Source organism: Scophthalmus maximus, chromosome 8 (genome assembly GCF_022379125.1).
Source record: "Scophthalmus maximus strain ysfricsl-2021 chromosome 8, ASM2237912v1, whole genome shotgun sequence".
In the NCBI taxonomy this organism is placed as follows: Eukaryota; Metazoa; Chordata; class Actinopteri; order Pleuronectiformes; family Scophthalmidae; genus Scophthalmus; species Scophthalmus maximus.
In genome coordinates, this window is record NC_061522.1 from 21,895,001 (window position 1) to 21,922,019 (window position 27,019).

At 41.8% G+C, this 27,019-nt stretch overlaps 2 protein-coding genes across 2 annotated transcripts; both read left to right on the plus strand.

Annotated features, from left to right (window-relative positions):
- The first annotated feature begins 3,629 nt into the window (after window positions 1-3,629).
- naa15b (N-alpha-acetyltransferase 15, NatA auxiliary subunit b) lies at window positions 3,630-19,951 on the plus strand. The gene is made up of 20 exons (XM_035636835.2): window positions 3,630-3,837; window positions 8,678-8,762; window positions 8,858-8,962; window positions 11,441-11,598; window positions 12,562-12,696; window positions 13,038-13,191; window positions 14,728-14,847; window positions 14,953-15,048; window positions 15,294-15,400; window positions 15,583-15,655; window positions 15,802-15,971; window positions 16,085-16,237; window positions 17,256-17,384; window positions 17,524-17,737; window positions 17,914-18,107; window positions 18,193-18,301; window positions 18,400-18,498; window positions 18,683-18,826; window positions 19,285-19,382; window positions 19,603-19,951. The coding sequence occupies exons 1-20, from the start codon at window positions 3,784-3,786 to the stop codon at window positions 19,798-19,800; spliced, it is 2,595 nt and encodes an 864-aa protein (XP_035492728.1). The 5' UTR covers window positions 3,630-3,783; the 3' UTR covers window positions 19,801-19,951.
- Window positions 19,952-21,620: 1,669 nt separating this feature from the next.
- On the plus strand, window positions 21,621-26,910 carry LOC118312320 (ras-related protein Rab-33B). Its single transcript, XM_035636840.2, has 3 exons — window positions 21,621-22,956; window positions 26,014-26,192; window positions 26,318-26,910. The coding sequence occupies exons 1-3, from the start codon at window positions 22,735-22,737 to the stop codon at window positions 26,646-26,648; spliced, it is 732 nt and encodes a 243-aa protein (XP_035492733.2). The 5' UTR covers window positions 21,621-22,734; the 3' UTR covers window positions 26,649-26,910.
- Window positions 26,911-27,019: the final 109 nt, after the last annotated feature.

Genomic DNA, 27,019 nt, shown 5'->3' on the forward strand with positions numbered 1-27,019 from the left:
TTTCAAGCATTTTTTATTTTAATTTCAATAATTACAGGCTACAGCTCAAAATGAAAAATTCATTATAAGTTTGGGTAACTTACTATTCATACTATATAAATAATGCGTATCTCTTGGTCTAGTTCAATATATGCAACCACAATCATAAGAAAGACTGCTGACTTGACAGTTGTCTAGACAATGACCGACGAGAAAACTTGAGAAGTTTGTCGAGCAAAGTCGATTCAAAAAACTTGGGAGAGCTTCACAAGGAGTGGACTGAGGCTGGAGTCAGTGGATGAAGAGCCATCATGCACAGACGGTTTTAGAAAATGGGCTGCAACTGTCTCCCTAGTATCAAAGCTCTCCTGAACCAGAGACCAGGTCAGAAGTGTCTTGCTAAGGAGAAAAAGAACTGGTAAGCCTGGTATCAAACCACCTATCCATTTAGATTATATTGAAATATTAAGGTCAATGGAGGTGATCAAATTTTTTAATTAGATACATTCATTAAAATGAATTTACATCTTTTTCAGTCAAAATTATTAAACAAGAAAAATATATACTCATGTAAACACGTCACAAACTCTTGGTTTTTTGAAACCAGAAGTAAGTTTGGAGGAGCAGGGGGTGGGGCCTGCACCTCTACTTACACCTGCAACCTGCACCTACTGGACAACACTAGCTGTCAATCCTGCTGTACACACGGGCCAATGCATCTTTATCGTCTGAACCTGAACTCGAGAGAAGACTGAAACTATACATTTATACCATAAACTCCCCAGGAAAATGTTTACTGATGTTATAAATCAATTGAGAAGTCATTTTCTCATAGACTTCCATATAAACTAACTTATTTTTGCAATCGGCAGAGTCGCCCTCTGCTGGCCATTCAAAGGATACAGGTTTCAGGCACTTCCACATTGGCTCCTCTCCCCGAACATGGTGACTACGTCTGTAGTGACTGAGTCGAATACTTGAGTCCCTGCTGTTTGAGCTTTGTTCAGACGTGTACTTTTGATGAAGAAAGATCCAAACATTGCCAATGATTTATAACATTATGTATTTAAACTGTTCTGTCAATCACTTCCAATAAGTTTTTATAAAGACTTCTCAAAAAAATAAATACTACAACGTCCATTTTCTTTTACAGTCTATGAGACACAAGCAGAGGACTCATCATAATGACGTACTGCTCCTTAAACAGACTCAGTTGTCAGCTCAGTGCCTCGCTCAGTGGTACTGCAGCACGTCACAGTACATGGTTTGGAGATCAAAACTGTTTCTTCTTTAAGCTCTGCTTACTAAAAAAACAAAATATAAAGAGATTATGCAACAATTGACCACAGGATTAGCAGTATATTACTATGTAATATACTACTACCAATATACTACTACTAATATATTACTAACACAGAGCGTGAGATAGATGAAAAATTGAAGAACAATCTAAAGAAAAAACTAAAACTAAAAAAACTAAAAAGACTATGGACAAAATATTGCACAAATGTGGCTGTGGTGTTCATTGATTATTATAGACCTGTTTTATTTCTAATTCCCCTGTTTTAAAAGTACATGTATATCAAAGTGAGCATATGTTAGTTCTGAATGAAGCTTCAATAGTTTAATTGAACACTTGAATTATAACTATAAATTAGTCTTTACTATAGCCCGACCGATCTCTTAGTTATTGCCCAAAACTTTGTGAATCTTTCACAGACATATCAGTATCAGCATTTATATTTGCTGGTATGAAAACTTTTGTTTTACTCATAAACAGTGCAGAGAAGATGTGCATATAAGTTGTTAGACTGATAACAACATCCACAGAATCACAGATAATCCCAGCTCAACAGATGTCACATGTTTCATTGCTCTCACTGGTAATATGTCTATCCAATTGCATCGAGAGGCATCTTTGTCAGCATCCGTTGGTAACACCTCTTGCAAATCGAAAATAAAGGATCTGCCCGATGGACTTTCCAAGTGCCCTCTCTTTAAATAATGGCTGTGTTCATGGGATTTCATGACAACATGATGACAGCGAAATGTAAAAATTGTGAACGGTGAATCTCGTTGCACATTAAATCACGTAAAAATGTACATGTTAAAATTAACATACTGCCCACATTTTTATCTGTTTGATGTCATAAACAGATTAATCTCTGTAACATGTAATCGGAAAGATGAATAAATTGTATTAACAACTCATATAAACATCATAAACTTAAATGATGTCTTATTCCGAATAAAGGCAAGAGTCAGATTATTTTTGTGTCAAATGGACCACTCAGTACATATCTTGTTAACTATTGTTTAATTATCAAATGTATGGAATTCTATAATATTGGATTATATTAAATGTGTATATTCAAAAACAACTAATCCACTCGTCAGATTTTTTTTAATCAGTTTTTTTTAATACTCAATGATCAATTTCTCAGTTCCTGCAACATTTTAAATTAAAATTAAAGGTCAACTCAGTGTTTCCTGTCAAGCCAGTTTCAGTTTGTACAAGTTTATTTCCGTACAACGATCAAGACGTTGTGTTTTGTACACGTTTGGCAATAGGCAATAACTGATTAAAAGTCCCCCCGCCCCCCCCATTCGTTTGCTTATAGTTTATTAGTTGTTGCTTCACTAAACAGAATTATGTATGCAAAAAGTTTGACACAAAAATCGAATGGATGATAGAGGCAACATGTTAGATTAAGCTGAATTCAAGCACAAATACAATCTTACATGCACTAGGGATTATTGTGCTGTAATTAGAGAGATTCCCCAAGCCCTTATTTGTACAATCAAGGAGTTTTGTTAAACACAATGAAAGGATTAAAGATTGCCTTTTTTCAGATAAGAAATGTAAAAATAATTTTTTTCAGATCTTGCATACTTAATGAATGATTACTCCACTATGGCCTCTAAAAGAATTAGGTGTGTGTATATTACATTCCCTTTACCACCCAAAGCCAAAGAAGTGCACTTTAAGATAATGAATGACATTCATGCTCGCAAGGCGTTTTTGAAATTGAGGTTTAACATTGACCTTAAAGAATTTACATTCTGTAATTCGGGTATAGAAACAATAGAATATCTTTTCTTTTCTTGCAATACATATAATTCATTCCGGGAGGATTTTTATGCCAGCTTTGAGTTATAGTAATATTAAATTTGGTCTGATTGCAGAGGACAAAAAATTTGAATTTCTGTTACATAATTTGATGTCTACCAAATATTTTATACACAAATACAAATTCCTTAAAGTTACCCCACGTTTCACTACTTTTCGGAAAGAATTATCTCCTTTCTTAGATTCCTTAAAATGGATTTGATCTAAAAAAAAAAATGCTCTTCATCTTTATGAGTGCTTATAAGGCCTTTCATTTAATCTGACCCCAGACAGAAATTTAAGAATTATTATTTTATTGTTTTTTCGTTTCATTCATTTGTTATTTCATTATTATTTCTTTTTTGTTATGGCTTTCGTTGTTTCTTCTGAATTTTTGCCTATGGGATATGTGTTATGCTTTTAAGATTTGTATTCTGAAATATCGTTTTATTTATGTTTTAAATAAATAGATGAAATCACACGCAAAATCCTCTGGCGCCGCCATTTTGAATGGTGTTCGTGCTTCCGCCCCCACGTGAGGAGGAAGTGTGCGCGGAGAGAAAACGGAGCAATCGAGCGGAGCGGTTGGAACAGGCGAGCGAGGGCCATCACTCAGCTCTACTCGTCTGGACTACCGGGGCTAACTCTAGCTACATGTGCTGAGGTCGAGGGGGAAGCTGATCTCCACCACAACAATGCCAACGGTTACTTTACCGCCGAAAGAGAACGCTCTCTTCAAGAGGATTCTGGTGAGTCGGCCGTCGGAGGGCTGTTTAACGAAAGTTAATACGGAAGAGTGGCGAGTGGAAAGCTCCGTCGGAGGCTCGCTCACTGTCAATGTAGCCCTCCGGTGTTAGCCTCAGCTGGCTAGCAAAATGGCACCATTGAATGAGGTAGCTAGCCCGGCCCTGATATGCACTGTCACTGTAACCTAGTGGTACAACAGTGGCTGGTCAGCTGTTTGGTGAAGCTGACTGTCTCTTTCGCGGCACTGCTGAAAAAAAACCCCACCGGCGCTCAAAGAATCGGACCAAGCAAGCTCGGTAATCGAGACAGGGCCTCGCCGCTTGTCGAACACAACCAGCGGTGACGCGAGGTCCCACGATGGCTAGCTCGCTAGCCAGTGCAACAGTCGTGCATGTTGTGACGTCCGCGTCCCAGACTCCTGCTAGTCGTGTTGTAGCCTTTGGTCCGTTGTTAGCTCGGTGCACGTGCGCGTGTTTACCGGTAAATAACTGCACACTTGATATGTGCCAGACCGGGGCCACGCTCACCTACCATCCGGGCTCCCTGGCCGGCCATTTGACGTTAGCGAATCGGCTAACGCTAGCCAATGAGATATCTTTGGGTTAGCAGACTTTAAGTCATTGTCAGTGTTAATCTGTTTGTGTGTTTATGTGTGTGTGTGTGTGTGTGTGCGTGTCTGGTGGTGGTGGTGGTGGGGGGGGGGGGCTTGGGTTTGCACACATTACCACCCCCGGTCTGGGTGAGATTAGGCCGAACTGGTAGCGCATGTGTGTGTAAACCATAGGGAGTTGGTGGAGCACCGGTGTGACTGTGTCAGCAAATCTGGATCGGCCGCAGGCCTGCATTGCCCTGGCAGCTAGCAGCCCACCCATCCACCCATCCACTGCTCCATCCATCCATCCATCCATGTTTGAGTCCGTGTGTTTGCCACCTGCCCCGCTGTGTGGGGGTCAGATGAATGGTTGAACCGGTGTGGACTGAGTGTACTTTCCTTGGTTTGCGGTGCAACGGCAACCGAGTTGTCTGTGAATTTTTTGCAGCTTTTCTGAACAAGTCTCCCTCTTCTGTTCTCGTACGGTCGTTGTCGATGTGTGTTGTTACAAATCTCTGACCTCAAGCCACACACTTTCCAGGGAAGTGCACGGTGAATAACGTGGGCAGTGAGCCAGTTATTGTCACTTACAGGTTCAGATAAGCTTTGTTCTTGTTTCTTACTTGGGGGCTCTGCTGAGAGGACTGGCTTTCACTTGTTATACCTGTGGTGGGGACAACAGACCTGGGACTTGCACCTGATCTTGAAAAGTGACGGGGGGCACACTGTTAAATGATGGATTGAAATTGTTTTTTTCATATTTTTTCATGCTCATTAATTGTAAAATTTACCAATAATTACAAATTTGAACAGTTGTAAATGTGTATAAACCGTATATTTATATGTAAATAATATAAACCTCTCTGCAGTGGGAATGTGATATGCAACTTGAAACAAGTTGTAGTTTGGGACTAGCTTTCCCAGACTGGGTGCCCGAATGCCTTGGCAATTGTCCAACCTTTGTATGGCAGTGAAGTTGGATGAGATTCAATTTTGTTCTTTCAGGGGAAGGGGATACACCTTTCCTTACTTTGAGCCTAACCTGAAGTAGGACTTTGCACCATTACTGTCTTTAAAAGAGCAATTTTCATCAGCACTTCATTTAGTCTTGTCCCTGCCCTGCATGAAAACTTCCCTGTTGTACATATGGAATTGCAGGGCATTGCAGTTCAGTACTTTATTCATCCAAAATGGGAAAACTTGTGTTGCAGCTAGGAGCACAAAATAAGTTACGACTGCACAAGTTAAAAGTAAACAAGAACTAAGGGACATGAATATTTCCTGTACATACAACACAGGACACAAGAAAAGACTAAAAAAATAATCCAATGAAGTTCTCCTAATGTCTACCCAAGTTCCATCAAATGAGAAAATCAGTTTTACAGCTGAATGGGGGGGGGGGGCGGAAGACACAGCCCTAGTGTTCCCTTCACAGTCATGTAGACACTAGAGAAATCTGTTGCTACAGGGGTTACTTTTCACAATTGTGAAATCCTAGTGTGCCTGTGCACAAGGGGAGAGCCTTATGGTCTTTGCTAATTTTCAACATGCTGCAGGACAGGATCAGTAGGGTGGAACAGAGTCTAACTGTTGAACTGTTTAAGCCAGGACTATCTAGATGCATTATGGTTACGGTTTCGGACATCTTAAGTATTTCTGACTAGGTCATGCAGAAGAAGAGTTTGAAACACTTGTGAACATGAATGCCTCTGCTTAGCTGAAACCCAACCACAGTAATCATCCTCGTCACTGCCTTCCTCCCAACGTGTGGTTAATGTGGCACCTGTACTGTAGTTTTCCCCTAAATCTAATGCTTGCTCATTGCAGTGATCCTGGCAGCCTAGAGCCGCCACTCCGACAAACTCTGTAACCCAGGGGGCTAAGTTATTTTAGGTGAGGCAGAGAACATGCTGGATAAGCACAGCTGGTCGTGTTATGTTGCTTATTATACATTCAATGTACAGTGCAGTACGTGTCTGTAGTAGCATCAGTCTATTAGCTAATGCACGTGTGACTTTTTGTGAGGCTTTGCTGACAGAAATTGCCTGATGTCGCCGGTGTCAGATTGTGTTGTAGTTATATTATGTTACGGTGATGAAGACTTTGGTTTCGCTACTACCTATTACATTAGTATCTGAAATGTACCTCTTTGCCAAAGTACCTCCTTTTCCACTGAAATAAAGTAACAATTTTGATACAAAAAAACCATAACAGACATCAATTTGTAATTCTTAAAAAAAAAAAAACATTGACCAGGAATTATAAGTCTTATCAGCTTACACAGATGTTTCTTTTTCATGATTTGACTGTTAATGCTGCATTTGATGCTGCTGATTTTAATAGGCTGGCGTAAGTTGGGGAAGGCCTGATGCATTTTTGGAATAATTTCTCTAAATGTTATTGACTGCCAAGCCATAGATCATCCACTCCACACTAGGGATGTGACAATACCAAAAATCTGGTAGTCGGTACCAATACCACCAAAAGTACACGACACTCAATACCAAATTCGATACCACAGTGTAAAAAAAGAAAGAAAACAAGAACAATAATACTTAAACAATAACTCCTTTGTTAAAAAAATATTTGAACTTTACATTAAAAAACAACACAATGGTGGCATGTATCCTTCAAATAATAAATAAGAAGAAACAATTTAGCATTACAACTTAAGATGTGCAAAACTTTGCAATCAACTTTTTATGGCACAGCTTTACTAGTTTTAAACCTGGCCATCGGAAGTCATGGTTTCTAGATAAAATAAATAAAATTAAGCAACTCTTAATAAAGGAGAAAAGAAAAACAGTGGCATGTAGCCTTCCCAGTATTTAAAACAATACTGAGCTTAGATTTAGAAATCATATTTTCTGTGCCTCTGAAGAGCTTCTGATATGACTGACAGTGATAAAGTGATAGTTCAGTGATTTTGAAGTGGGGTTGTATCAGGTACTTATACATAGTTAATATGTTACCTTATGGAGATGGTGATCAGCGCTGTCATTTTACGGAGTTTGGAGGAGAAGTGGAAGTAGCGAAAGTCACAGTCCCACTGTTGCAGAGGGGCACCAAAAAAAAAATCCATTCAATTGTACTCTAAATACAGTATTTTTTTTCACTGCTTTAGTTTGCCGCCAGACAGCAGTTTTTTTCACTTTTTTTTCAAGTGTACTTCAAGTGGCCATGTATGTGCCCACTCCATCTCGCGCCGGTGCAGAGAATCAGCATATCACTTTGCAAATCAGCTGTTCAACTCAGAGCTACCGCGGCTAATTCAAAAGACACAAGAAAACAAAAATGAGTGATTATGAAAGCAACGAAGACATGACATTCACTGTGGACATAAGAGGATACCTTTATGAGCTCTGAGTCGAACAGCTGATTTGCAGAGTGATACGCTGATTCTCTGCACCGGCGCAGACGCGCGCACACGCACACACCTTATATACTCTGAACATCAGCTACAGGTTGTTGACGGGACAGAGACTGAATGGCTGATGTTAGCTTACTACTAGGTAGCCTGTAACATTACATTGCGTTACTGTTGTTAGCAAAGGGCTATTGCAAACATTGTATGGAGCAGAACGCAAGGTTTCACAGCAACAGTGTCAGCTGCCTCGAACAACATGCCAACGTGCAGGGCCGATTACAAGATATGGATTAGATGTTTAACAGTTTGTATATGATGTTAATATGAATTGAAACTCACTTGCCATGAATTCCTTGAACTGATAGGGATGCCTGTCTTTAAGTGCTTCCTCCCTTGGTTTGAAATGCTTGAAGGCATCGTTTGCATATTGGCTTTAGAGTTGGGATGGAGCAGAACTTGTTGCCATCTTCCACTCATACTTTTGGTCAATGCCATCTTTTCTCTGTGGGATTTCCAGTCACGACAAAACATACATTCCATTGCAGTTATTTTTGTTTGTTTCCATAGAGGAATGAAGATTTATTACTCAAGACTCGGTGCAAAGCTGAGACATTGTGGGTGCTTGTTAGTATGTAAATTTTTTTAAATAAATCTGCATGTGTCATACATATGCACTAGAATGCACAATTTTGTGTCCTTTATATGTGCAGTAGTTCACCTTGAGTGCGACATATAGACAAGTCTACTGACAGGACATAGGACATGTTATGAGTCAGGACAAGGCTGTGAACTCCAATATGAGTGTTACACTTGTTCTTTCTCTCTGAATCATCACTCTCTTTCTCTTGGTCTAATGTGATTTTTCTCTCTTTCTTTATTACAGCGATGTTACGAACACAAACAGTACAGAAACGGGCTCAAGTTCTGCAAACAAATCCTGTCCAACCCCAAGTTCGCAGAACATGGAGGTAAGCAGCGGACGTTTGGATATATGGAAATGTATCCTATCCTGTTTCGTTCAGTGTATCCCTCACTGTTTCCTGTACCCTTGTGTTCCTTTCAGAGACCCTGGCGATGAAGGGCTTGACCCTCAATTGTCTGGGGAAAAAAGAGGAGGCCTGCGACCTGGTGAGGAGAGGCCTGCGCAATGACCTCAAGAGCCACGTCTGTATCCTTACAGTTATTTCAGAAACACAGAATGTGTGGTGAAGGAGATTTACTCTTAGTAAATCTGTTGCGTATGTGAGAGAGATGCCACAGGACCTTGAGGTGCTGTTCATTGTGCAAAAGACCTCCTGTCTCCTTGGGGCACAATCAGTACATCCCTCCATTTTTCTTTCTTCTGTCTGTCTCTCTCTCTGACTCCCAGTCCAGAATGGAGTCTGTTCACATTTCAGTCAGTTAGTGCTATCTCAGCCTAAGCACCGTCTAAAATCTAAATATCTCTGAGCAGACACACTGCTATAATTTAGCATCGCCTTAAACTAGGGTCAGGCGATGAAACGCTAACAATAGTGGCTGAACCGGGTTAAAGAGTAACCGCCGTAAGAAGTAAGCAAATGCACTCGCAAGGAGACAGCGATCATGTCATTGCGCTCAAATCGAAAGACCACGCTCTTTTATAAAGATAGTAAAATAACTCCATAAGGACATTGTTTAAAAGGGAACAGCCGAGGAATATTTAAAGTCCGACAAGAAGCAGAGTAGTAGCGTGTGCTGCAAACTGTGTCGAAAGCATTTGTAGCAGCAGTTGTGTTTATACAAGTGCATCATACAGCAACAGTTGTATGATGTTCTACAGCACATTTGTCATGTTCAACTTCTCACAGAAAATACATAATACTTAAACCAAAATGAACTTTGGTTTAAATATTCTATCTTTACATCTCACAACGTTTAAGCTTGACAGTAATAGTGATTTGACTTATATCGTGATATAAATCGATATCGATCAATATGAAAAAAATGATCGAGATGAGATTTCTTTTCCATATCGCCCAGGCCTACCTTGAACCATTTGTTATCTCGAGTCATTGTGTTTTTTGAAGGATGTATGCTGATTATTATGTACTTTGTTTTAAAGGGCACTGGCTTGAAAATGAGTTTATCAATTAAAAGCACTGGACAAGCCCCTATGGAAGCCTAGATTTTTGGAACCAGCACTTTGCCTCACCATCAGAGAGAAGTTGTCTGACATACTCGACGGGGTTACTGTGCATGGCCAAGATGACATGGAGGGCAGGGCTGGTTCTTGGCATAGGCGACATAGGTGCGCAGCAGCGAGTGAGAGCTAGACCAGTGCGCGCCGGGCTTCCCTGTTGACCGGCACGAGGACACGCACTGAATGTTCAGGTATCAGCCACAACCTGTGTCAGCGGAGCGCGTCTCTCCGCAGCGGGACTGATCATAAACAGAATGCGTTCTCGCCTTTCTCCTGAACACATTGACATGCTCGTTTTCCTGAGCAAGAATTGAATTTACTTTAGTTTTTCAGAAAAACTGTGTTTCCAAAAAAAAATTTCTGTGTAAATTTGAGCCTCAATTTTTTTTTTCCCGTTACAGGCCTACAGCGTTTGTTCGACGTTAAGTAAAGTTAAGTGTGACCCGCGAATTTAATTACGTTTTTGTAAGGGAAAAATGTTTTGAAGTTATGAAAAATAAATCTTTTTACTGTGACTGTTTTGATTGAGAATAAGCATTACATGTTGTGTAGACTGTATTTTTGTGCATGGTTATTGCAGAAAGATGCGTTTCGTTCTAAAAATAGATTTAGAAAAACAATTATTCAATTGGCCCCGAGGAATTGATGCGATCCCTCGATCTTGGAATTTACTATGCCTGCCCATCCCTAGAATCTACAAATTTATTTAAGTTTTTGGTCGTATCACTGGTAAAATTGTAGATCTGCTACAGTTAAACGATTAATCGATTACTTACTGAATCGCAAACTATTTTGACAATCGATTAATCGTTTAAAGTAATTTTTAAATTAAATTCTCTGATTTCAGCTTATTCAATGTGAATATTTTCAGGTTTCTTTACTCCTCTCTGACAGTAAACTAAATATCTTTGGTGTGTGGACAAAACAAAACATCATCTTGGGGTTTGGGAATCATGATTGCCATTTTTCACAATTTTATGGACCAAATAACTAATTGATTAATCGAGAATATAATTGACAGATTAATCGATAATCGATAATAATTAGTTAGTTAGTTGCAGCCCTTCAAAAATTGCATGTTTCCCTGCCTGCTTGGCCACTAATTTAAAATATCTTAGTTAGCAATAGCGGCAGTGTTCAACATGTGTGTACATGCTCAGTCATACTTTCGGGTGTAGCTCAGCATTTGCGTGTGTTGTTTCTGACACTTAAGCAATTAAAATGTTGAGAAGAATGATTGGTAGTTTTAAGATCATTTTAAAATCTTGGTCATTGTTGATTCCAGAGAAGGAAATTAGTTCAGCATTAGTTCTTATGTGTTCAATAGACAACCAACACTAAACAGTTGTTGACACACTTAACTTTAATCAAAGTAAATCACCTCAATAACAGTTAATGTTTTTATATTAGTTTGATAAGATCAGATTGTATGGACGACCTGTGTGCGTGTGTGTGTTATGTTCCTCAACTTCCCGTGCTTCCCAGGCTGGCACGTTTATGGCCTACTGCAGCGCTCGGACAAGAAGTACGACGAGGCCATCAAGTGTTACCGCAATGCTCTCAAGTGGGAAAAGGACAACCTGCAGATCCTCCGAGACCTGTCCATGCTTCAGATCCAGATGCGAGACTTGGAGGGCTACAGGGTGAGGACAGGGGTTTGACAATCATTTTGCAATGTGCTTTGCATTGCTGTAAAGAAAAAGTGAGAGGTAACAGCACAGGAATGGCCTATAGAAGATCACTCCTCGATCCCACAACCCTGCTGTGGAAAAGCAGATTTTAGAAACATGGGAACTTTTCTTTCTAATACAAGAACAATCGACACTTTGAGGCTGAAACACTTTACTAAACACACACTCCCATCTGTCGCTGTGCCGTGTCCAGAGCACAGTAGGACTCTTATTTGGAGAGGATGCGTTTTATCGAAAGGCAGATATCAGGTTGCTTATCAGGCCTTAACAATGTAGAACAGCTCTCATGGGACACAGCCTGGGATTTAGATGCTTATTTAGTGTGAGGTGCGACATGGCAAGATTGAAAGGATTAAAGATGTGGATGGGGCTCTGAGTCATTTTATTAGGCTAGCAACATCCTGGTGTCGATATCATGAATCAGCAAAATTGTTCTTCTACCCCATCCTGTCTGTCTCCCCAGCTACACAACACACTGAGTCCTTACGACAGAGACAAATGGAAGAGATGTAGGACAGGACTGTGGGGTGGAGCTGGTACAGCAGAATTGTGATGTTTTGCTTTCCTTTAGCATATCTGGAACTTGAATCTTCTCAAAACTTGAATTTGTTCTTGCTCGTGCTGTCATTTGAAAGTCTGTGTCACTGTCCCAGTGTCAGTGCTTGTAACACCAGATGAGAGCTGTGATGCACAAAACTAGATTATAAAAAGGCGTCGTCTGTGAAGAAATAGTAGTTAATGTTGATGCGTCATGGATAATTGGATTCCTTATTCTTATTTCATGGTCGATTTGGCTTTTTTTGGTAATACATATACTGCAACACCAATTTGGACACCAATTACCATGGCAACGGGTCAGCCCAAGTTGATTCATTATTACTAAAAGAAAAATAACAGCTCATTTTCTTTCTGTAGGAGACACGGTACCAGCTGCTGCAGCTGCGTCCAGCCCAGCGGGCTTCCTGGATTGGCTACGCCATCGCTTATCACCTCCTGGAAGACTACGAGATGGCTGCGAAGATTATTGAGGAGTTCAGGAAAACACAACAGGTTAGACACAATCAGGGCTCATAACTAAAGTCTGTCCTCTTCATCCGTCATGTGGTATCTGAAATGAGAAAGGGATTTAACTAAGGGACCCTGCAACACCCTGCAGTGTAAGATGAGTAACCACGTTGCTCACATTTCTTGTCATGTTGTAGGTGTCTGACTTGCTGATTGATGAATCTTGGTGTGTTGTTGTCAACCGGTCTTCTTCTTAAGAGTCTTAAATATGGGTGTTCATGGGTCTCAACCACGCAAAAAAAAGATCTTTCAAAAAAAGAATTTCTTCTTCCTTCGTAACATTTTAAATGTACTGCTGTCCTCCCTTCATCACTGTCTCTCTCCAGACGTCTCCAGACAAAGTGGACTATGAGTACAGCGAGCTGCTGCTGTACCAGAACCAGGTGCTGAGAGAAGCTGGCCTGTACAAGGAGGCACTCGAGCATTTGTCCAACTACGAGAAGCAGATCTGCGACAAACTGGCAGTGGAGGAGACAAGAGGTGGGTCAGCTGTGTTTTTGCACGCGCACTCTTAATGCCACACTGAAGTCAGTTTAACCCCTAATTTGTAATTGGTGGGGTTTTCCCCCATACTTTTAAGCAGTACTGGTGCCAGAACCGATACTTTTTTCTTTAAAAAAACACAAATTGATAGTCAATAATAGGAACAGTCGTCTTATTGCTAAGGCAAATTGGAACTGTTAAGTTTAAAATATACTTATCTTTAATATACAAATATAAATAAGTGAAAACTCACAACAAATAAAACCCAACTACAATAATTTAACACTGAATAGTTTCAGTGCTTAATACAGCAAAATACTCCAGCTCCAACCTTACGCCCACACTGCGGCTGATGTGTTTGGCATGTTGCCATGGTGTCACCCACGGTGCATCCCTGTGTGCATCAGTCACTGTCTCCGCCTCCAAAGTCTCAAAATCAACTTGACGAAGGAGCGACTGTCTGCTGGTGTTGAGCAGTTGCGTGTGCGTAGTGAAGGGCGCGTTCACACTCGTCTCAGAACCACGGTTGTGCATGCGGAGCAGAAATTCTCGCTCGCAACTGTCCTTCAACTGCTCGCAGATACTTTTCTGTGTGCCTGCTATGTTCCCTCACGAGTATTACAGAAACGCCATACATTCCGAGTCGGAATCCTGTCGCTTTGGACCGTTTAGCTTCAGGCATTTTGTTGTCCTGTTGACTCATGTTGGAGTAGCTACTAGCTAACTGTAGCTAATGACACATGATGCCAGAGCCATGTAGAACGTGTGTCTCCACCAGAGTTAAATATAATGTTAACTATGAAAGTGCAGGGATTTGTTTTTATGTTGCCTGTAAGCATCACAACTATTTCAGTACATAGCTCTTTGTGATCACAAAGACCCTTGGATATCATGGCTCTGGTGTTTGAAAGGGTGAAGACGTGTGTACTTGAGTGACTACAGTTTCTTTTGCTCTTTGTGATCACAAAGACCCTTGGATATGATAAAAGGTCCAGTGTGTAAGGGTAAGGTCGCAACCATCGAATACCCCCTCACCTCGACCTCCCCTCCCAGGTGTGTAGGAGAACCTAATTTGGACCTCAGGTCACGTAAAAATGCAAAAAGCCCTCTCTAGAACCAGTGTTTGGTTTGTCCATTCTGGGTAACTCTAGAATCAACAACATAGAGGTTCTCTGTGGAAGAGGAAATACTCATGATATTTATATTTAAAGGGGTGATTCCAAGGTGATTATACACTAATGAAAACATAATCATGAATATTATATTACATTTTTGGCAATAGATCCCCCTAAATCCTACACACTGGTCCATTTTACGTGCAAGTTAAAGCTAAGCTCTAGTTTTTAGTACATGGTGAGAGAGATATTTACCGTTTGTACTACCAGCTGAGTGTTGACACAGAGGTGCAGTTGGCCGTATCTTTGAAGATTCAAGTTAACTGATTTTTAGTTGGGTTTTTTTTTTATCTAGATTCTAAGCATCTTCTAACAAGTGTACTGTGACACTAGAGTTTTTCCTCTCATGCTTCTGTAGGAGAGTTGCTGTTAAAGTTGGAGCGTCTGGAAGAAGCAACAGAAGTTTACCGTCAACTGCAGGAGAGGAACCCAGAGAACTGGTCCTATTACCGTGGCCTGGAGAACGCCTTAAAACCAAGTATGACCCATTATTCTTTCTCGCATCATCCTCTCATCGCTGCCCATTGAAATGTCCACTTGATTTCACAAACAAAATTTTCTTTTCTATTCTTTTCTTTTCCAGGCAGCGTAGAGGAGAGACACAAGATCTATGAGGACGCCTGGGAGAAGTTTCCCAAAGGACTGGTTCCTCGCCGTCTGCCCCTCAACTTTCTCTCTGGTGTGACCAACTATACACATCTCCTTTCAGCTAAACTTCACTTAAATTTCAGTCCACGTTGTCAGAGTATGATCCCAAACTAGTAGCTGTATTCTGTATGTTTAAGTGGTTTTCAGTTGCGTACATGATTTTTGGGCCCTAAGTTTTTGTTTTGTGTTATTCCTCCTTTCCTTTCTAAATCGTCCGAACTTTCCAGTCATTGAAGTGTTTCATGATCCTCTCTGTCTCACACTGTTTGTCTGCAGGTGAGAAGTTCAGAGAGTGTCTGGACAGGTATCTGAGGATGAACTTCACTAAAGGCTGTCCGCCGGTCTTCACCACGATCAAATCACTGTACAACGACAAAGAAAAGGTGACCGCACTGCTGCTAGAGATGACGGATAGAAATCACACTTAAACTTCACTTCACATGAAGCCAGCTTACATAAGGCACTGGAGGAAGGGAGGGACAGTTTGATATTATGTAATATTCCTTCAGATGCATTCTTCCTTCTGCATGTGAGGTGACTTACTCTGTCCCCTTTCTCTTTACAGGTGGCTATAATAGAGGAGTTGGTGGTCGGCTTTGAAACCTCTTTAAAAAGCTCTAGAATGTTCAACCAGAACGGTGAGGAAAATATGTCAAATTCTGGATGATGTAGCAGATGTTACTTTGGTCATTAAGTGTAATGTGAAATAACTTATTATTAGTTGTAGTCTTTTGTTTACAACGGTGAAGGCCTAGTCTTACAGAATCTGCTTGCACTGTTGCAGATGATGGAAAGGAGGAGCCTCCGACCACATTGCTCTGGACACAGTACTTCCTGGCACAGCACTATGACTTAATTGGCCAGCAGACACTGGCTTTAGAATACATCAACGCAGCCATTGAGAGCACGCCGACGCTCATTGAACTCTTCCTCATCAAAGCCAAGATTTACAAGGTAAGATATCCCACACATTTGTGCACTTGTTGACTGGTGCGTATGTAAATGAGAAATGTTCTCGTTTTTTGTCTCGAGTCACAACTTGTTGAATTGACCTTTCTATAACACAGCATGCTGGGAACATCAAAGAGGCTGCTCAGTGGATGGATGAGGCCCAGGCTCTTGACACCGCTGACAGATTCATCAACTCCAAGTGTGCCAAGTACATGCTGAAGGCTGGCATGATCAAAGAGGCGGAAGAGATGTGCTCCAAGTTTACACGGGTGAGAGAAAAACCCAAGGAAAAAAAAGAAGAGCTTTAGGGAGGAGTTGCCTTTAGTTTGTTTGAGTTAAAAAATGGTGTCTATTTACTAGGGGTGTTGAAATTAATCGTTTCTAGGATGCTTCGCGATGCGGGGGTGGACAATGCTTCATCGATGCAGTGACGATACCATAATCGATTAAAGCCTACTTCCGTTACGTTTTCAGTAAAAAAGTAACGGCATCAATTCAGCCAATAATTGATGATGTAACTGAGTGTTAATTGTCACAAATGTACTGTCTCATTTATACGAAATAACAACACAGAGACAACTTTATTTTTCACCGTCAAACACACTACAGCGTATCCGCTCCCTTATTCCGTTCTGCCCTTCACAATAAAAGCCCAAGTTAAATAACTCAATTTTGCTGAGGAAAAACAGATTCCAAATAAAATAGCTTACATTACATTGCTGTTTGCTAAGTGTGCTTTTTTAAGAGCAGTAAAAATAATAAAGTTCATATATATCCTACTGCTTTGATTCATTGATGAAAACGTAGCCATGATGTGCAGTAATATTGAATGGAGGATGCATTGTATCGTGATATCAAATCGTTAGACCAGTGAAGATTCACACCCCTACTGTTTACTGTGTGGGTATAAGTTTACTAAGGCAGGAACTGGAGGCCGAGATGAGTTAGTTAAAACACAAAACCAGCCATGATCATAGAATACTTTGAAGTAAGCTTCACATGATTGCCTTGTACGATTTATGTCCACTTAACACAGATTTTCATAATTCAATTCTCCTAAATTTCTCCAAAACTTTAATTTTCTCCTAAACTTTAAAATCCTGTGAAACGAAAAGCTGCTGCAAAGTTCAGACCGAGTGAACCTTACTAAGCAAGTCTGGTCATGGTGTCAACATATTTCTATATTCAAAGATCGGTAATAAAAGTTTAATAAAAGTTAGTAGACATGATTACTGACCACATCCTTTGCTCATCAGTGTGTGTTGTTTTTACTTTGTCTTCAACTAGGAGGGAGCATCCGCAGTGGAGAACCTGAATGAAATGCAGTGCATGTGGTTCCAGACAGAGTGTGCACTCGCCTACAAGGGTATGAACAAGTTTGGGGAGGCTCTCAAGAAGTGCCACGAGATCGAAAGGGTGAGTCATTCCCATCAGTTATTATCCTCTTTGCATAATTACACGCAATGTTGGAACAAGATTTCTTAACCACCCACACAAAGTGTTATATACATCTTTTATGTTTCACAATTTGATCCTCCATCCTCACTGTCACCAGCATTTTGTGGAGATCACAGATGACCAGTTTGATTTCCACACCTACTGCATGAGGAAAATGACGCTTCGCTCCTACGTGGACCTACTGAAGCTGGAGGACGTGCTCCGGATGCATCCGTTCTACTACAAGGCAGCCATCACCGCCATCCAGATCTACCTGAGCCTCCATGACAATCCCCTGGCTGACGACAACAAGGAGCTACAGGCTGACACTGGTGAGAGGACAGGGAGTCAGGAGTTGTCTTTGTGCAGGGTCTAAAGTCAGATGTGGATTCTCATTAGCACTGCGGAACTGATCAGTTCCAAAGTGTTTTAAACGCTCTGCATTGCAAAGAAGAAGGAAATTGGAACACTAAATGATCATTAACACTGCTCGTCACCTCGTCTCCAGCTAACCTTTCGGACAAAGAGCTGAAGAAGCTTAGGAACAAGCAGCGGCGAGCCCAGAAGAAGGCCCAGCTGGAGGAGGAGAAGAAGAACGCTGAGAAGGAGAAGCAGCTAAAGAACCAGAAGAAGAAGAAGGAGGATGATGACGAGGAGATCGGAGGGCCCAAAGAGGAGCTCGTTCCTGAAAAACTGGTCAAGGTCAGTTTTGGAAAGCTCTACAGCGCTGAATCTATGAAGGTGCCATTGAAGGTTTCTTAAGTTCCTTCCCTTATGACTGTTACAGGTAGAAAATCCACTGGAAGAAGCAGTCAAGTTCCTGATGCCTCTCAAACACCTGGTCAAAGACAAAATCGACACACACCTACTGGCCTTTGAGATCTACTTCAGGAAAGGTTTGTATGGACACACTCATTTTAATGTTACTTCACTGACTTTTTTTTGCTAAAATGTCCCTTACATTAAGATTACAACAAGTCATTTTTTTCTTCAGAAAAATACTTGTTAATGCTCCAGTCAGTGAAGGGAGCGCTGGCTATTGACCCAGACCACCCATGGCTACACCAGTGTCTAGTGCGCTTCTTTAAAGGAGGTAGGACAGAGGATGATATTTAATACCACAGTGTCACAGCTGTTAAATGCACAATATGTTGTAAATCTGCTGGTGGAAACTTTTTCATGAATCCTTTCTCTTTCTCCCTTGTTACCCACCGCCTCCTCTTGTCTTTGTTTTCTACATTCCTCCCACCATCGTTTCTAACCTCTCTATTCTGTAGTTTCTGATAGCAAGGAGCTGCCGGAGGTGGTTAGGACTGTGCTGAAGCAGGAGATCACCCGGCTGTTCGGTGACAGCAACGCCAAGAGCTTCAACCAGGCATACCTCACCAAGCACTCTTACTCCGTACCACACAGACTGGCTGGTAGGCTACACACACGCACACACACACACACACACACTCACACTCACATAAGAAATATCAACATTTATTAATAATATACAAACAACTTAAAATATAATTTACTTATTTTTTATACAATACAGTAAATTGTGCTGTTGGCTTTTACTATTGTAAGTGATTTTTTTTATCTACATATTTATTTCAATGACACGTGTAATTGTTTTCTGTTGACTGGAGATCACACACGAGCCCACATGGAGAGACTTCATTTGAAAAATGCATCAGAACATTTCTTAACTTAATTATTGTTAATAAATCAAAGTTCAATACATAAGGAAATTCTTTTTGCTGTTTGTTTTTGTCAAAGGCATGGAGTACACCTGTTTCCTCTTATAAGCTCATTAGTTTTTTTGAAAATGATGATTTCACTCCTGCGCTCACACTTTCCCTCTAAACTCACTCTTCTCTGCTTCCTGCAGCTGCTAAGATGATGGTGTATCTGGACTCAGCGACAGAAATGAAGGCAGCGGAGCTGGCCACTGCACTAGATGAATCACTCAACAACAGAACCATACAGGTGTGTATTCATGGAAGGACATTTTGATGAAAAGATCGATACTTACTCTCAATCTGTGCATTAAGTAACTGCAGCCAGCTTCAGCTGTATTCCTTTAATGTAATATGTATACATTAGTAATGAGTCATAGGTAAATAAAAGTGGACCATAAAGAGAATAAACCCCTATAATATAAAGAGTTATGTTTTTAAAATGTCAATCCTTTTCCTTACCCTTTCAGATATGCACGGATGTGCTGGAGTGTCTTTGGAGCGGAGTCCTAGGCGACTGCAAAGAGCGTGTGGAGGCGTACCGCGCTGAGTGTCACAAGCTTTACCCCTACACATTAGCTTTCATGCCCCCTGGATACGAGGAGAACACCAAGATCGCCAACGGAGACGTTTCTACAGAAACGGAGGAGCTAGCCAACGAGATGTGAGCGCAAAAGAACAGCAGCGATTGAGAAAAGGAAATGGGCCGAGCACGGAGCCTTGTGGTACACCTGGCAGCCATTTTGTAGAGCCAAACACGGGAAGCAAAAATGGGTGTTTCGTCCATTGGCTCATCTTATTTTGGTCTGACCTGGCATGGCTTGGCTCTCTCCCACATGGTGAAAATCAGGACTGTGTGTGTGTGTGTGTGTTTGTTGCGTGTGTGTGTGTGTGTGTGTGTGTGTGTGTTTGTTGCTTGTGTGTGTGTGTGTTGAGGGTGTGTGTTTGTTGCGTGTGTGTGTGTTGAGGGCATGTGTTTGTTGCGCGCGTGTGTGCGTGCGTGCGGTTGTGTAAATTTGTGGGAAAGTTGGGGAAAAGAGGGAGATAACAGAATGGCCATTTTACTTTTTTAATCAACCATGCTGAATATGAAAACAAACAATAGGTAATGGCAAACAGTTGAGAAAAACTGTAACACAGACTGTCGGTTTCCTCGGATGATCAGTAATGATGACAGCAACCACTCGAGTTTGACTTTGTGCTGCTTCAAACCCACGCCTGTCAAATACTGCATTCCCCTTATTTTAAAAGAGAGGCTAATTTAAATTTAAAAAAGGCACAACTGTCACTGGGGGATTGGGGACTGAGCTGAGTGGATCTGATCCCTGTCAGATTCCGAGGAATCTGAGGAGAAAGTTACGGAGGACCTGAAGTAGACACAGAGGACATCCAGTGACGATAGGTGAATCTGTATCTGTGGTGAGGCTCCAGTAAACTGATCTACGTGTGGCAGAGCAGTGGGGTGTGCCACAACCTGGAGAAAGAGGCCTCGCATGAACCGTTTTCTGTGTTTCCCCTCACTGTTTCTGCTTCAACATGGGAATGTGTAACCCTCTGTCTGTTTATCACGGAACAACTTGTAGCACAAAGGAGAAACTGTAAAGGTTGTGTGTTGTGCTCCATTTCAAATACACTGCTACTCTTAACTTTGTTCCTAGTTCTGAGAGTGTTGGATAGATCTAAGCAATACCATAGACACCCGTCCTGTCGTTAATGGATCATTGAAGCTCATCACAAGTTATGTTCATTTCTAGATCTGGTTGAATTGGTTCCACTGAGTCCTGGCAGTTAAGAGCCCCTTGAGTTGCTGCTGTCGTCACTGCTAGAAATGGTTTTATCTGCATGAACACAGACTGTGACAGTGTAAGTGGAAATGAGCCCAATACATCGCAGTTCACAGGGCTCTTCTCTGCAATCGAATATGGCTCTTCTAAATGTCAGGGTTCAGCATTGAAGCATGCTGACCGACGGTGACAGAAGTAAAAAATGTTACACAGCAACAACAAGAAAAACATTTGGAATTTATTTTTACTTTTCTGTTCTCCCTTTTTTCCCCTAATAATCTTTCTTCCCCTTTTTCCTCTAATTTGGGATCTAATGTGAAAGAGGAAATCTGAGATGGTGGTGTATATCTCTGGAATTTTGTATTAAAACCAAACAAAAGTAAAACGTTGACTTGTTTGCATCTGTCTATGTGGCCACTGTTACTCTCACCGAGCTGCTGGCGTGTTCCTCCTCGTCACTGCTCCAGGATCAGCAACAGAGACTTGTCATGGCTCAGTTTACACTCAGACGTTTGTATTAACCGACTCAAAGATAGAACTGAAGGCCACTTAAACTGATATATTATTTTTCTCCAACTTTCTTAAATATAAAAACTACAGGTGATCCTTAAGTTATATCAAAGGTGTAAACAATCTTGATGGGTTTTGTTCTCTCTCAAATGTACATTTTTGTTCAATATATTCTTCGATGAAGACAGATTGTGTAATAGGCCTTCACAGGACCAGTGTAGCACTTCAGGTTACCGGTTCCTGTTGGACCTTTATTACATCTTTTTGTTTTTATTACAAATTGTGGTAATTTTTATTTCAATCTTTTTGATAGTTACATGCATGGCCTGAAACATAGGAGCCCCTTTAATATTTCCCTCATGTTTGTGTCAGAACAGAATGACATCATCTGGCATGTGTAACAACAACATAAAGTATAGATGCAGGTTGTTTTTAGTTTTTTTTTTCACTAAAGCAGAGTTGTGCCAAATACTCTGAAAAGCACAGGTTTAATCTGCTGTCATCGGTTCTCACTGGGCTTCATCCAAAAATGTTCACCATAAAAGTCAGGATGTGGATCATTGTTGCAACAGGTGTTCGTCCTTTGTGAGAAACTATTGTCCACATGTGCACAGAAGCTTGTGCATTGCCTGAAACTAAGACACTGCACGTTGGGCAAGCATGCACGGGGTGATGGTGACCGTCTATAGGAGACTTGACTGTATGGTAACTACCAGCAGGGGGCGCCACCACGCTGTGTGTTCTCCGGCAGCGACGGTGAGAGGATGAGGGGAGAAGCCGCGTGGGAGAAGTTTGGAAGTTTGACTTCAACGCTTCCTGTCAGAAAGTCTTTTTATGCAGTGCACGTTGCGGGGGCGGCTATTTCAACCCATCTCATAAACATTCCCCGACCTTAACCAAACTGTGACTGAGAACTGAAGTCGAACTTGTCTTCAGAGGGTTATCATCTGTTCCGACGCTATAGCAGTTTGTGGGGGAGAAATCCTGGCTGCCATGGTGACGACCCGCAGCAGCCACCGGCAGGTAGAAACATATACGAGACGGGCAGGACATCAACCAAAACACGTTTCAGAAATGATATTTTCAGAGGAATCCGTCATGTTCGTCCGTGCGGAAACACTGAGCTGATGCCGGCTCGCCGTTGGTCAGCTCACCCCGCCCTCCGACTCCAGCCGTCACCAATCAGGTGAGGCGCAGGGAGTGAGGAGTCGAGGAGGAGTTGATGCGCCTCCGACAGAAGACGTGCTCCTTTTGTCGGTCAGTGCGCGCCAGTGGCGCCCCCGCTGCGCCCCGGAGGACACCGGCGCGATGGACTCCTCTCTTGAGTTCTCCAACTCGCTGGGCAGCGCGTCGTCGCCGCCGCTCACCCGCTGTCGGACCTTCAAGGTGCTGGTGATCGGAGACTCCGCGGTGGGGAAGACCTGCCTCACGCACCGACTCTGCGCCGGACAGTTCCCCAGCAGGGTGGAGGCCACTATCGGCGTGGACTTCCGCGAGAGGCTGCTGGACATCGGTGGAGAAAAAATCAAGGTAACCGGTGAAGCGTCGGTGACGGGGTGCTTGAGCGACTTGGTCGTGACGTGGAGTCGTAACTGAGACGCTGGAGAGACTTTTCTCGAGTCCGGGGGAGTGAGGCGCCTTTGTTCAATTACATTTGTTTGCTTGTGTTGGGCCTCGTCTAGCCAAACGTTAAATTGCGTGAGACAAACGTCTTCCTAGTTCGACTGAACATTATGGGTTGGTACTGCATGTGTTGATTTCAAAAGGCCCTAGATTTGGAAAAACAAAAATGCAAAATGACTTAATAAAAGAACGTATGGAAGGTATGATAAACTTCCTTTGCACGCACATATCAATCATAATTGTTTTATTCAAAGGCAACCCCAAGTTGGTGCCAATGTGTGAGGTATTTACCACAAATGACATTTATTCTAAATAAAACAGGTGTGGTAACATGTTTTGGTCATTTTCATAAAACCAAAATGGTATATGTGGGATAGCTATAGGAGGAACATGTGACCCTTTTTGGAAATAGCTTAACACGTGGTCATTTAGTGACAGCAAAGCGTCAGTGTCCTTAGTTAAAGGCTTTGCTTTAACTGTGGGGAATGTATGTCTACAATGGAGGGGCGGGGTCTTCAGTTATTCACTTCTTATTGTCTCTGTTTCTGTCCCAGCCTCTGAAATGACGACTGGAGTAAAGAAACATGTTCATTTTATAGATTCTATATTCAGTGGAGCGGTTGCATTTTATTATAAAAAAAGAATAAAATATACAATAAAAATTCAAATACCTTGATTGAACTTTATGTGCAATTTTTTTGTTAAAAAAAATTATAACTTTAACCATATCATTTGAAGAACAGGACTGAATGGGTACATGTTCTCTCTTGACAACATGTAAAGGCGCATACTGATTACATTGCTGTTTGGACATGTTTCGACACGTATGAGCACATTTTCCACAGGTATTCAACAATCATGAAGATACTGAAGCAACAAATTTAATCCTGAAATGGATATTGTATGAGGAAAAACTGAAGGACATTGTCACTTTATACATCAATGATTGCAGTTGCCACCGTTTCGGTTTTATGAAACTGACCAATTTTTTAAATTCCAGATATATCTCTCAATGCCCATTTGCGGTAGAGACCTCCCTATAATGACACAAAAATTCATTAAAGTCTGTTTTTGCCAGGGGGAAAATTTGTTTTATCATATGAGTGCAATGGCTCAGTCATACAGAAAATATGTTTTTCTTCCATCCTACAGAGTTTGGTGACAAAAAAAAGTATCCATGGCTTCCCAAATAAGACCTTTTGAGGCGATATAAAAATGAAATAATATCATGGGCTGAAAACTACAAAAACATTGGATTTTAGGTTTTTTTTCTTACTTACTTAGAGGACTAAGTAACTTGATCGTGTTTTAAACTGCATCACCATTGTGAGCTCTTACTATTCTTAGAGGCTCTTTTATGAATGTCCTCCACTGCGGTGTGGCTCTGCTGAGAGGACACAGACCTATTTGTCTCCAACTGAACGACAGTAGAATTCTCTGGTATATCAGCAAAGCTGTATGTGTTGGCAGAACTAACGCTGACACAGAGGACTGCATGCTGGATTCAAGTGACATGTTGGCTCCTAATCGACATCAGCAGCCTCCAATTCAGGCCTGATTTTTAACACATCCTGCAGCTGAAGCCTCATATTCGCAAAACTCCCCCTGAGCAGCATAGCACAATAGGGGACGATGATGATTTTTTAAAAATATGAAATCCATGGGTGTTAGTGGATTTGTTCTGTTTCCTGCAGTGTTTCGAAATGGCAGAGGAAGTGTCTATCAGTGCGACTGATTCGGAAAAAAACTTAGGGGATGAGGGAGTGTTTGAATGCATCACGTTAAAAATCCTAAAAATAAATAAATGGATGACGAAAAAATTGTCCAAACATGCATACATATTTTATTTATATGCACAGACTAGTGCCATTGCTTTTTTTTTTAAGACTCTGTTCCAAGCACAAAGTCATGTCTCAAGACAAGTGTCCAAGAAAAGTGTCAAGTCACTCAGGACAATTCCCAAGTTTATGAAGGGGCAAGTCTCAAGTTTAAGTCCTGAGTTGGTAAAGACTGGTCTCAAGTGAATCAAGACGAGTCTTAAGTAATTGAAGACAAGTCATATGTCTCAACTCAGTCCGGACATGATTTACCTCAATCATGGCAGGTCTGAGGTTTTTGAGGTTGAGTCTAGAGTCAGTCAAGAGAAGTGTCGGGTCACGATCCAAGTCAGTCAAAACTCCAGACAAATCCAGTCACAAGTCCTCATAAGCAAAGTCGGAGCCATTTGCTGATCTTCAGAGGCTGATGATTAAAATGACATTGTATTGGAAAATATTATTTTCAGAGCTACAGGGTTTAAAGTGAATTTTGAGACCAGGCGGATTCAAAGCATAGGCCTGATGATGACAATATCCGAACCGTGTGGGCTGTGCATGGTCCTTTCTCTGGGCTCCACATGGACTGCTGTGTGAAAGCTGCAGGCTTGACGCTCGACAGCTTCAAATTTCAAGTCTCAAATGAAATCTTTTAAAAATTGAGTCTACAGTAGCCCAAGTCCAGACATGAGGTTTGAGGGGGGAGGATGGATTTGTAATCATAGGTTTTGTGCTCATGTGCCAAAATGTATCAGTTTGTTAGAGCTTCATATGGGTTGTCATTGTTTTAACTGTTAGACATTAACTGTGTGTGTGTGTGTGTGTGTGTGTGTGTGTGTGTGTGTGTGTGTGTGTGTGTGTGTGTGTGTGTGTGTGTGTGTGTGTGTGTGTGTGTGTGTGTGTGTGTGTGTGTGTGTGTGTGTGTGTGTGTGTGTGTGTGTGTGTGTGTGTGTGTGGTTATTTCAACACATGATTCTCTTTTCCTCTCCGTGCCTTCTCGTTTGTTTCCTCTTTTTCATGTTTCCACCACCTCCTCCAGTCAGTGAGAGGAGCCTTCAGCAGGGTCCTAAAGGGAGAGTGGTCTCAGATGTTTGACCCCACTGCACATATGTTAATGTTGTCTTGTTTCATTTCCCCTCCCTTTCCTCAGCTCCAGCTTTGGGACACGGCAGGGCAGGAGCGCTTTCGTAAGTCCATGGTGCAGCATTATTATCGAAACGTCCATGCCGTGCTATTCGTTTATGATGTCACCTGCCCCGCCAGCTTCAGCGGCCTGGTTTCCTGGATAGAGGAGTGCAGGCAGAACTCCGTTGGACAGGAAGTCCCCAGGTAAAAGCTTCAGCATTCTGTGTGCAATTATTGATTTAATTCGTGTCAAATGGTTCTTCATCCTATGAACATAACTTTTTTGTGAATCATTATTTGTCCCTTTCCACTGCCTGCTCTCCTCACAGATTCCTGGTGGGTAACAAGAGTGACCTCCGTGACCCCAGAAGGACTGAGGGCCAGGTGAGCCAGGAGCGGGCGGTGAGCTTCGCCAAGGCCCAAGGCATGATGTTTTTTGAAACTTCGGCCAAGAACCCGCCTCTCAAACGTCTAAGTGGACAGCGGGGCGCCGGGGAGGTTTCGTATCAGCAGGATAACGTAGAGGACATTGTCATCGCTGTCGCCGCCAAACTGAGGCGACAGAAGAAACTCTCGTCAGCGAACGCTGTGGCGCACAACAGCTCCTTCAAAGTCCTGAGCAAGAAAAGAGCAGAGAAAGAGCAGTGGACCTGCTGCTGAGAGACAGAGCGGCGAGACTGCCCGTCTTTTCCCACTGAATCTGACTTATTAGCTCTTTGTACGAGTGTGTGAGACGACACGGAAGATAATGTTTGTCTTTGACCAAACGCAGCACATATGAAATGCAGTTGTTGTCAGTCCACACAGAACTTTCATATTTATAAAAAAGAATAGGAGGTGTCCTACTTGGAAAATTTGTGTATAGCTGTGATCTTATTGTTAACAGTAGCTGCCAAATAAAGAACTGTGAATGTCGACATTATTTGGCGGAGGCTCAGATCTGAATGACCTTTCAATGCACAGAGCGATATGTGTTGGTCACCGTGGGAACCAACTCTAAACAGTGTTTTTATTTTATCTGGGCTGAAATG